Raw genomic sequence first — 12,657 nt, 5'->3', positions numbered from 1 at the left:
ATTGGTGTTGTACAAAAAAATGAAGCGAAAATTACATATTGTTTAGTCTAGATGGACCAGTGCTAGGTGTTATCAACATTTGTCTGTACGTTTTCTTGTTATGTCCTGTCTGACCACGTCGTGTACACCTGTGTATTTGTCGTGGCTCCTCTCCAATTGAAGGTATCCTGACAGTTTGACGTCGACTTACACTTACTATCTTTTGTGGTGGTAGAATTGGTTCAAAATCACCAACCCATTCTTGACTATGTCCGACTGGAAAAATTGGTTCGGCATAAGCAGCAAGCACACACTCAACTGTAAACCATTTTGCACATAATGTTTGAACATTAATGTTTCTCAGGGTCGTTGCAGATATTGCATGGGAGCATAGGATCTCGAGGCAATTAAACTCCATACACGTACATGTCCATGAACGAAGATCAACCAACCCCCCAAATATCCATCATCCACATTAAACTCTAGGAGTAATTTTGAAATTTCGCATAGGGAAAAGGTTAGTGGTAGAAAAGTTTTTAGGAAGAGATCATTGGTAGAAAAGTTTTTGGGTTTTGAGTCATTTTGTGAAATTTTCCAGGTATGTATGTGGATTAATAATTTATCACATTGGGTTATTTTATTAGATTGGACCATATTATGTGATATAATTAATTAAGGCCCTAGATTCCTAATTGAGTATGGACTTAATGAGTAGATGTCCATTCCTAGTTCAGGGTTTAATGGGAACCTAATTGAACTAGTATATAAAGAGACCTTAGGCTATGATCCCCAATATAAATAAGTAAATAAATAAAATAAGCAATAATCTTTCTTGAATCCCATCTAGAAAAAGATCTCAATTAGAGCATTCAGAGTTTTGGTTGAGGAAGACAATAGTCATTTAGAGCCATTATCAATTCAGAGTCAATTTGGAGTCGTCATCAATTTGTCAATGGAATCTGCTATATATATATTCTTGACAATTTGACATGAATGATCCTAGTGTTTATCTATTCAATATAGATATAAAGTAATTATGCTAACATTTCTGACCTCAACAACGATAGTGAACGTTTAACGAAGAGGGCGACATCGACACTAACAAAGGTCGGAGAGGAGAAGGAAGAGAAAAGTAATGTAGTTTGTCAAATCATCAAAGACGTACATTAACTAACAGTTAATTTGAATTCAAAGATCATTTGAAACTATTTTCAAAGAACTAAAAATGTAACTATTTTGCTTATCAATTTCAACCACCTCTCCATTTGTATATGATAATACTGGAAAAAAATGAGAACATTAGATTTAAAGAGACAAAAAAAGAGTTTTTGAATCGTAAAACCAAGGACAAGTATATTTCATTTGTATGGTTTGTTTATCAGAATCTCATCTCTACATGTTAGTTTTACACAAGCAACAGCTGCACCTGCCATTGTTTTTATTTAAACTTTCCAAAAGGCTACTATTTCACAAGAAAGAGGTTCAATGAGGGTTGCCCTCTCTACATATTTGCACACTAGCAAACTTCAGCACCTGCAATTATTCTAACTTATCAAGACACTAAAATTTTACCCAAACGAAAAGAAAAGAAAAACTACTCTCAAGAGACAATGAGAGTGGTTAACTACAAAGAAGGGGTCAGCTTCCCACAGTCAAATTTTGCATTTCTTAGTAAGAGTCCAACCAGAAACTGAGACAAAATCTTATCCCTCATAAACTTTGCAAACACCCCACTGCTCTGTTGCATCCTTCCCACCATATAAGCTGTGCCAATCAGCTCGATACTCCTCCATTTCCTCTCTGCGGCGTACTTCCTCAGCCCCGTCTCGAGCTGCTCATGCTGCTCTCTTTCCGCCTTCTCATCCTGGCTGCTTGGTTTCTTCAGCAGGGCTTCAGCAATACATCTGGCTAAAACCACCCCATCTTCCAAAGCAGCACACCCACCTTGCCCTAAGTCTGGGGTCATTGGGTGAAGTGCATCACCAGCCACACACACATTGCCTTTCACAATGTTGCCCCACATGAACTCCCATGGAGGTCTGTATCTCAATGCTGCTGGTTGAAAACAACTTATCTCAGTTTCTTCTATCACTGCCCTTGCTGCATCAGGCATCTCTCCAAGCTTGCTTAATACAAGTTGCTTCAGTTTTCCTGGATTCTCTTCCATTTCCTTCTCTGTGAGGCGAGAGACAAGATAGAGATAAATAATTGGGGACAAATATAGCAATTAAACCCAAAGAATTAGTAGATATAACACAGTATAATAGAATTTATGGATATAACAAAATTTAGATTCACCTCCTAGAGTTTATCAGTGATAAACTATATCATTAATAGAAGTCTATCAGCGATAGAGTTTGTAATTATTTAAAAATGTTGCTATACACTTAATTTTAATCCTAGAAGTGCTATCCATTGCAATTACGCTAGATAATTATTACACATATTTGATTTCTTGCTGTCTATCAGTATTGGGAATAAAATTATCCAACCCATCTTGTTGAGTTAACGAAACTAAGGATAGGGATTACTTTTAAGATTTATTCAGACAATTAAAAGTGTAAAATTACGACCAAATCTCTATAGTATTTTATCTAGTTTACTATACATCAATAAATAACGGGTTAGATGTCGTGAACAAAGCTAAGATTAGAACTCACATGTAGGGGGGGCTGTTAGAAAATATACCAAACAATTAGATTTAGCCGTACTTAAAGTGGTAGCTATCCGGTCTACGTGATCTAACCATATTGTAGGACTCACCTTCAGCTGAGGGGGTCCAAGTGAAAAACCAATAAAGAGTTTTATCATCGCAAGGGATGATACCAGCTCGAACTCCCTCACCGACAAATTGGCTCATCTTTGGTTCGAAATTATGGTTGGACTTGAGTTGTAAACAACCTCTTACAGCACATCTCCCTGTGAAGGCTGGTGCCTTGAAGCCTAGCCATTTTGCCACAACTGAGTTCACTCCATCACATCCTATTAACACCTTTTCAATCAAAACTAATAGTCAAAATGATGTAAATCAATATAGAAGATAGATCATATCTGAGAAAATAAGAGACACAATTTACCTTGGTCTTGATTAAGGTTCCATCAGCAAGATGCACAAGTTTAAGCAAACCAGACTCCTCTATGGAAACCACCTTGGAGGAGAATTTGATGGTTCCACTTGGAAGTTCCTTGGCCAAATATTCAAGCAAAAACTTTCTTCTGACACAGCGAACTCCACTGCCCATCAAAACAAGCTCATAGATCTCAACAAAACTGTAATCAAGCAGAATAATTATACTGTTTAATAATTATAAAAATGATAAATGCCTGACTGACCCTTCTTCTGGGGCCGGAAACGACAGCTCTGATGTTTTATCCCCTGAAATCATTGACGTAGTTATAATCCTGCATTTTATTGTAGACAATTAACCGCAATGTTAGAAATCACAATCACCCAACTTGTCGAAACATAGTCGCGTTGTGGAAAATGGAGATAATTGACATTACGTAACCGGTTACAGCCATTTCAGGTGTAAATTTTCTGTATATAACTAGCAAAACTAAAAGCTCATAAATTTTAATAGAATGGTTTGTAATGCTATTAATAATGATCAATACTACTATAACACCATTACATTAATATAATCACCTATTTGAAAATATAGAGTTCCATCTCAAAACCAATTAGTAATTAGAAGAGTAGCTCATCTATCCTGGGTGCCTTGAGTTTTTCAAGGTGATCTTTTAAAATCACAATAGACGGAATTTATAAACATTTATGTAAAGCTGTAAACTGAAGTACATTACTGTCAGAAAATCAACTTAGAAAGAAAACTTTGGAATTAGAACAAATGAATATAAGAATCACTAAAATTTGCAAGTCGGGTCCATTTCAGAGCATCAAGCATTCAGTCAGTTCTCACTCATTCGAAGTTCTCAAACTAGCATGAAAGAGCATTAAAAAAAACACCATGAATGCAAGAAAAATTAGATCTCCAAAACTAGAATAAAAAACACAAAAAAAATGAAAGAGCATTGAAGATTTGATAGTCGTTCATTACCCATCAAGTTCATCGTGGATTTGCCGAAGCGAATCACCAATTCCAACAGCATCCAATGCCTTCCAACCATTCGTCCATAACGACAAAGCAAATCCAGTGATCCTCAACTCCTCCGACGACTCCAAAACTAAGCTTTGGATACCCAATCTGCACGAATTAAACAGAAATAATAAACATTAAGAAGAAGACTCGCAAGCCATCAATTCACATTCACACAAATAAATAACAAAATGGGTTCACCTGTGAAGTCCCAAAGCAGTAGTGAGACCACTGATTCCGGCTCCCACAATCAGAACATCAACCACATTTTCCATACCTTCTTCAAATTCAATCGGAGCAAAAGCAAAAGCGACAGTTTTGGGGAGAGAGGAGGGAAAAATTGAGGAGTATAAATACAGAAAAGTGAGGATGATAATGATGGGAAAAAGTTGCAGACGGAAGCCATTATGTAAGCAAATCGAAGCGTATTTGTAAGGATTGAAGTTTGACGTAATTGGGACTCGAGGAAGACGGAGCCACAAAGCTTCTTTTTTTATTTGAAAATGGAACTCCTACAAAGACCAGCCGTCCAACTACGACTGATTTAACATTATCTTGCAGCTCCGCCGCCATGGTTATTTTACAACTGTAGTGTTATCATTTGATAACATTTTTATTTAAAGTGAAAAGGAAGAATATTTATTATTCATTATGTTTCTTTTAATATTCCTTGGAGAAAAAGAAAAGATTCTTTAGATAAAGTTTTTTTTATATATATTGAAAAAACAATTCAAGCATTTTTTTTTTGGAAAAAAACGTACGTTTGGTCTTTAAATTTGGAAGTCAATGTCTATTTGACTACCTTATTTAAAATTTCTCAACTCAACCTATTATGTCATTTTTTCCGTTAGCCAAATGATAGTCAAGTTAACTTAGGGGTTAAAAATGTCTCTTTTGAAATTTCAGGAACCAAATAGGAACAAACTTCAACTTCAAAGACAAAATGTACACTTTTCTCCTTTTATTTTTATTATATCTTAAACTTTCAGAGTTTGAAGACAAAGTGTAAAGTTGTTTAGTCATGAAAATTATAAGATAAAGAGTTAATAAGTGTTGGGATTGATTTCAATAAGTTTTGGTCTCGTGGGACTTATAGTAGATTTTGTAAGAGCTTCTTGGATTAAACAAGGAGATAACTATGCTCTACCCCCATCTGTCTCCTTCAAAACGCATCGGCCTTATACTCTATGGACAAATGTTACATTATGTTTTGGTGTTTGAGTTTAGTGTCTATTTAGTTTAATAAGAATCCTTGATGTTTGTATTGAGCAATATTTTGTGCATCTTAAGTCGAATCTATTTTTTTTGTAATCTAATTTAATTATATAGCAAAAAAAACTAAAAACTATCTTTTAAAAAAAAATTGTCGTATGATAAATAATAGTTGAGTAACTATAGGTTGTAAAAAGATTGGTGAAACAGAAATTATGTCCATATTGAATGCCACCAATAATGAGCGAAGAATTACTATGACTATTCCTAGATTGTGCAGCTAAATTAACTTCTTACATCGAATTTTTGGACCTCTCTCTAGAATCAAGAAGATTTATTTATTACTAAAAAAAAATTCGATATTTATTAAAAACATATTCTCATAAACATAATTGCTTAGTGGGACCCGCGTTACCAATAAACAAAGTTCAACAAAAATTGAAATGGTTTTAATGCAAAAGCCAAAAGGAGTAGGTTCATTGAATTGAACATCAATAAAAAATAATAATTAAATAATAATGATGATGATGATAATAATAATAATAATAATTTCGTGTCTTTTTTAAGTTTGCTTTCTATCAAGTTTACTCTCATTGTCCAATTGCTATTCATTGGCCAATTTAAGTCTAGCTTACCTTCTTTTGAACCAAAGTGAATTGATCGCCAAAGTTAATTTTCTTCTAATTATTGTATGAATTTAGTCCATCTACATTTTAAACTTTTAAATTATATTGTTAAAATTCACTTTTAATTTCTAAATTTTCATGAAAATAACAACTTAGTAACGATTTGGTCCATATACTTTCAAATATATAACAATTTAATTCTTAAACTTTAATAAGTAACAATTTAATCCCTATACTTTACAATTTATGACGATTTAGTCTTTATTATTAAAAATAATATTAAGATTTAATGAAATTTCTTACCTATGTATGTCGTTAAATTGATTGAAAACTATTTTCTTAAAACTATAAAGATTATGTTATTACATAACAAAAATTGACAATTTTAATGAGATTTCTCATAATAGGGACTAAATTATTGTAAATTTCTAAGTATGTAGACTAAATTTTTACTTATTAAAGTTTAGGGACTAAAGTGTTACAAATTTAAAAATGCATGGACTAAATTGTTACCAACTAAAGTTGAAGGACTAAATTGTTATTTCTATAAGATTCAGGACAAAAAGTGTTTTTTCAACCAAATTATATTTATTTAATTCATATACATTGAAAAAGAAATGGACTTTCAAATTTTATGTCTAAATTCTTGAACTATTTTATTTAAGAAAATGATTTCAAACAAGTCCAACACAAAGGTTAAATTTGAAGAATGGAGATCTACTGGTCACAAATTCACATAAATAATAACTTTCCCAAGGTCATATATGGGTTAGTTTAAGGTGGTGAGTTGAATTCTAATGTTTAGAATTAACATATCTATGAGAAAGAAAGTTTATATTTGGGGTGCAAAATTATTTAGCCTAGAGTTAGAAAGTCCGTGTTTAGAATAGAGTTGAATTATTAAGTCAAGATATCTGGTACAATTCTTTATCATGTAAAAAAGTATGGTTTTTTTAGTGGTTATTTTTAATTGCTTAACTTTTCTTTAACTCTTTAATTGTACATTCATTTTTCCAAAATTTTAACATCCAATTGAGATGTCAAGTTAAAATCTTCACATATATTTTACAACTTTTTTTATATGTGACCATACAAAATACTCTTGTTTCATCTACAAACAATAAAATTACAATATCCTTTCTCATTAATGGAATGTATAAGTATAATGTGCACACAAAGAAAGTAGGTCATCAGGGGGTTTACGGATTTTTATGCATCTCATGTTAAATTGTAGGTCACAGTTTATTATGCATGTATGTTGGTATTAGAAATGAGATCAAAGTCCTGCATTGGCTAGATAAAGGGAGAATCATTGATAATAAGGAAAGACAACTATGAAGCATTTTGGGTGAAAAGTAAAGCCATGTGGACAAGCTTTCGGACAGGTGGTGATATGTTTCTCAAAAGTCATTTGTATTTAAATATTTTATAAAATTTGTTCCAAATAAAAAAAAAATTGTTTGGTTGCATTTTCTCAAAAGTATTTTTATATACAAGTTTGTTTGATTTGGCTATATGCTCATACTCAAAATGTTCTATTAATGTTAAACTACTATATAAGAACTATTAAACATTATGAACTAATAATTTTGATTTTATATTTAAAAACACTTTCATTGGCCAAGTTTTTTTTACTTTTTTTTTAAAATATATGATTAACTGAGTCAATCGTTAAAGTTAGATGTTGGAGATAATCGGTGGAGATAGTGGTCGAAGTTGGTCACTGGATGTGATACTCAAAGTTGGACACCATAGGTGATAGCCACAAAGATTTGGACGTCAGAGGTGATCTTCGTCAGATGTGGTTGTCAGAGTTTAGCTACCAAAGGTAGTCATCAAAGCATGTCATCAAAGTGAGGCGGTTGTAGTCATTAACAGTGGTTGTTGCTGGAGTTGGGCACCAAAGGTGGTCATAGAAGGTAGTTACGGGAATTTGTCACAGTGGTTGTGTGCTTCGACCTGATGAATGGAAGAAGATCATTCTTCTCTCCAAAACTACTGATAACAAGGTATCAAAGCAATCTAGGGTTTAGAATATTCGCAAGACGGCTACGTTAGAGTTTACGCTTCTCACAAGGTTAGGGTTTGAGTTGATTCATCAAATTTTATTGGCCGTTTTTCTACACCACTCATCCTAAGAGAAGCGTCGTCGCTGTCCAATCAAGTTTATCGTCGTTGGTCGCCGAAAACACCCGCACATGAAGCTCACGCTTCGTCAGTTGGGTTCTTCTCGGTTCATTGTTTCTGATTGTTCTGTGCATTTGGTTCCATTGAAATCTACTCGGTTGTAAGTTATTTGGGAAAATACTCTTTTGTGTTTAGGGTTTGTTGCTGTTTTGTTTTAATTTGGAGTTGTTTTGTTCTTTGGTTCATTTTTTATATTCTAGTTTGTTCTTGCCGCTCATGAGATCTACAAAGTGTTTATTAGCTCATAATGAATGAAGTGAAGCATATGGTAGTATCTAATGTAATTTTCCTAGCATCGAAGATAACTGGACACAAGTTAAATGGATCAAATTACTATGATTGGCATCGAACGATTCAATTTTATTTGCTAGTACAGATATGGATGACCATGTGACTAAGGAGCCACCAAAAGATGATATGAAAAAGGCTTGGCTTTGTGATGACCCTCGACTTTATCTTCATATTAAGAATTCTATTGAAAGTGAGGTTGTTGGTTTGATAGATCATTGTGATTTTGTGAAGGAACTCTTAGAATTCTTAGAAATTCTAACTTTGGAAAAGAACACGTCCATCGAATGTTTGATATCTATATGCAATTCTTTCAACCTGAACAGAAAGCAGAATCTGTTATAAGTTACTTTATGAGACTTAAGAAGACAACTACCAAACTTGCTTTATTATTGTCGTTTATTCTAAATGTTAAAGTTCAACAAGCTCAGTGAGAAAAGATGGTTATGATATATTTTAATGGACTTTTACCTAAGTTTGGAAGGCTAAAACACAAATTCTTTTTTATTCTGAAATTCCATCATTAGAGGAAGCCTTCAGTCGTATTCTTCGTATTAAGAGTTCTCAATCTGATTCGTCTGTTTCTCAATCTAACAGTGCTCTTATGAGTAAGAATAATAGTAACTCCCGCGATACTTCAGGGTTGACTAACAATTTTCAGAAGCCTAGTTATGATAATCGAAGATCAAATTCTCAAGAGATCGTCTATCACTATTGCCAAAAGTTAGAATATATGAAACGTGATTGTTGAAAATTGTTGTATAAGACCCAATGATCTCCACATGCTCAGATAGCTTCCACCAATGATATGGCTTAGAAGTTTGTTACCATCTCTTGACGACTATGCTAAATTTTAAGTATTCTAGGAATTCTTATAGGCATCTTCTTGGTCAAATCCTATTGCCACCATTGCCGAGACAGGTAATACGAAATGATTTCTTACACCATCTACCAAATGGGTCATATACTCTAGTGCCACCGCTCATATAACAGGAAATTCTAACTTCTTTTCTACACCTTTGTCCCTTGTCTCATCTTCGTTTGTCACTTTGGTAAATGGATCAACATCCTCTGTTCTTGGATCTGGCATCATTTCTCTCACTCCATTATTTTCTTTGTTCTCTATATTACATTTGCCTTAACTGTCTTTTAGTTTAATTTCTATTAGCCAGCTTACTCGTGACTTAATTGTTTTGTCTCGTTTTTTTCCTTGTTATTGCTTATTTTAGGATCATATGACGAAGAAGATTATTAATGGAGGACATGAAACGGAGGGGGCTTTACATTTTTTACCATAAGATACCGAAAGTTATGGTTTGCTCTGGAGTTACATCCCCGTTTAAAGTTCATTGTCGTTGGGGCCATCCATCATTGTTCGTGTTGAAGAAACTTTATCCAGAATTTCGTTCCTTGTCGTCTTTGAATTGTAATTCGTGTCAGTTTTTTAAATTTCATTGCCTTAGTTCTAGTCCTAGAGTTCATAAACGAGCCAGTGTGCTCTTTTTTAATTAGTCCATTCTAATATTTGGGGTCCTTGTCTAGTTGTGTCCCAAAAAGATTTCCGTTACTTTGTTACTTTTGTTGATGATTATTCTCGTGTGACTTGGTTATATTTAATGAAAAATTATTCTGAGTTATTGTCTCATTTTTGTGCTTTTCATGCTGAGATTCAAAATCAATTTAGTGTCTCTATCAAAACCTTGCGAACTGATAATGTTGATAAATATTTCTCTCATGTAGTTGGATCCTACTATGTGGTCATGGCATCATTCATCAATCCTCTTGCGTAAACACTCTATCTCAAAATGAAGTTGTGGAAAGAAAGAACAGACACCTCCTTGAAACAGCACGTGCCTTATCCTTTCAAATGCATGTTCCAAAGCAATTTTGGGCTAATGTTGTGTCTACTGCTTGCTTCTTGATTAATAGAATCCCTTCCTCTATCTTCAATGGAGAGAAATTCCTTATCATACTCTTTTTCCTATGATATCTTTGTTTCCTATTGCTCCTAAGATCTTTGGTTGTGTTTGTTTTGTTCGGGATATTCATCCAAATCGTACCAAGTTAGATTCGAAATTTTTTAAATGCATTTTCTTAGGCTATTCGCGTGTTTAAAAGGAGTATCGTCGTTATTGTCCTACTCTGAACAGGTATCTCGTATCTCCGGATGTCACATTTTCAAAAATATACCCTTTAGTCCATCACTGTTGAGCCTATGTCAGAGGAAGGATGATGATCTTTTTATCTATGAGATTACCTCTTCTACATCCTATTCTCCTCCATCTTCCTCTATGTCTCTTCCTTCTAACCCTCCGGTTAATCGAGTCTACTCCATGCGTCCTCCACAGCCACCTTCAGACTCATGTCCTCCACCATTGGCTTTTTTGACATCTAATCTGAGATCGAGTGATGATCTTCCCATTGTCCTTTGAAAAGGTAAACGCACTTATACTTACTCTATTTCTTCTTTTTTTTTTTTTTTTTTTTTTTTTTATAACCAGTTATCTTCTCCCACTTATTTCTTTATTACATCTCTTGATTCCACCTCTATCTATAACTCTGTTCATGACGCTTTATCTTATCCTAGGTGGCGTAGTGCAATGATTGAGGAGATGACTGCTTTGGATGATAATGGTACTCAAGATCTCGTTTCGTATTTGGCTGGAAAGAAGACTATTGGGTGTAAATGGTTTTTTGCTATAAAGGCCAATCCCAATGAAACAGTGGCTCGATTGAAAAATCGTTTTGTTGCTAAAGGTTATGCCCAAATCTAGGGGAATGATTATTCTGATACATTTTCTCCTGTTGCCAAATTAACTTCCATTCGACTATTTATATCGATGGCTGCTACTCACAATTGGTCTTTGCATCAACTTGACATTAAAAATGTTTTTCTTCATGGTGATCTTCAAGAAGTCTATATGGAGCAACCACCTGGGTTTATTGCTCAGGGGGAGAATAACAAGGTGTGGTACCTTCGAAAATCTTTGTATGGACTGAAATAAAGTTCTTGTGCATGGTTTGGTAAGTTTAGTCAAGCACTCGAATGTTTGGGTATGAAGAAAAGTATGTTTGATCATTTTGTATTCTATTGACGATCCAACAATGGTATAACTTTGCTTGTATATTTTGATGATATCGTTATCATTGGAAATGTGTGTCGGATATATCCTCTCTTAAGACTTTTCTCCAGGTCAATTTCATACCAAAGATTCGAGATCATTGAAGTATTTCTTGAGTATTGAAGTAATGAGAAGCAAAAAAAGGTATTTACCTATCCCAACGATAATATGTACTTTGTTGTTTGAGATAGGTAAACTAGAAGTCAAACCATGTAGTACTCCGATGATACCAAATTTGTAACTTACTAAGGATGGAGAATTGTTTAAAGATCCTAAAAGATATAAAAGGTTAGTAGGAAAGTTGAACTACTTAATAGTGACATGACTTTACATTGTTTATCCTGTGAGTATTGTGAGGCAGTTTACATCTTCCCTGACTGTGGATCCTTGGTTGTAGTTGAACAAATCCTATGTTATCTAAAAGCTATCTGGATGTGAAATCTTATATAAAGATTATGGTCATACAAGAGTTGAATGTTTTTCAGATGCTAATTGGATTGGATCTCGAGAAGATAAGATATCGACCTTTGGATATTGTGTTTTTGTAAGAGGAAACTTGATGTTGTGGAAAAGTAAGAAACAGAATGTAATTTCTCATTCGAGTATTGAGTCATAATATAGAGCTATGACATAATGTGTGCGTAAAACAGTGTGGATACATCAACTTTTATTTGAAATGGGATTTAGTTTTATTTAAACTATGGTGTGATAATAAAGCTACTCTTCATATTGCATCCAACCTAGTATTTCATGAACGAACAAAACATATTGAAATGGACTGTCATTTTATTCGCAAGAAAATACAAGAAGGGTTGATATCTACAAGATATGTGAAAACTAGAGAACAATAGAAGATATCCTTACTAAAGCAGTAAACGAAGCAAGAATAAACTATCTATACAACAAGCTGCACATGATTGACATATTTGCTCCCAGCTTGAGGAATGTTATAATATGCATTTATATTGTAATTATAATTAGTTGTCCTTTATTGTAATTTTATATCTCCTAAATTAGGACTCCTTAATTGTCTAAAAATATCTATTTCTTCAACCTGATGAATGGAAGAAGATCATCATTCTCTCTAAAGCTATGGTTAATAACACCAACTTGTCAAATTAGAGGTGCAAACACGAAGTTACATTA

The 12,657-nt window shown here is 33.7% G+C and overlaps 1 protein-coding gene across 1 annotated transcript; it reads right to left on the bottom strand.

The window, feature by feature from the left end:
• Nucleotides 1–1,382: 1,382 nt before the first annotated feature.
• Nucleotides 1,383–4,707, bottom strand: LOC120078688 (monooxygenase 2-like). Its single transcript, XM_039032987.2, has 6 exons — nucleotides 4,278–4,707; nucleotides 4,038–4,184; nucleotides 3,313–3,381; nucleotides 3,057–3,213; nucleotides 2,743–2,971; nucleotides 1,383–2,154 (listed from the first exon to the last, which is right to left on the bottom strand). Exons 1-6 carry the CDS (start codon nucleotides 4,349–4,351, stop codon nucleotides 1,604–1,606), a joined length of 1,227 nt encoding a protein of 408 aa, XP_038888915.1. The 5' UTR covers nucleotides 4,352–4,707; the 3' UTR covers nucleotides 1,383–1,603.
• Between the last annotated feature and the right edge of the window lie 7,950 nt (nucleotides 4,708–12,657).

Source organism: Benincasa hispida, chromosome 5 (genome assembly GCF_027475165.1).
Source record: "Benincasa hispida cultivar pf3 chromosome 5, pf3_genome.v1.1, whole genome shotgun sequence".
NCBI lineage: Eukaryota > Viridiplantae > Streptophyta > Magnoliopsida > Cucurbitales > Cucurbitaceae > Benincasa > Benincasa hispida.
Note: the sequence above shows the minus strand (reverse complement) of the source record. Positions and strands in the feature narration are given on the sequence as shown.

What these genes read in the sequence shown, in the direction of transcription:
- LOC120078688 (XM_039032987.2), bottom strand. Translation starts at nt 4,351, where the DNA reads ATGGAAAATGTGGTTGATGTTCTGATTGTGGGAGCCGGAATCAGTGGT. An exon ending in ACTGCTTTGGGACTTCACAG is followed by an intron (nt 4,185 to 4,277) that starts GTGAACCCATTT and finishes TAATTCGTGCAG; the next exon opens with ATTGGGTATCCAAAGCTTAG. An exon ending in TTGGACCCCCTCAGCTGAAG is followed by an intron (nt 2,155 to 2,742) that starts GTGAGTCCTACA and finishes CTCGCCTCACAG; the next exon opens with AGAAGGAAATGGAAGAGAAT.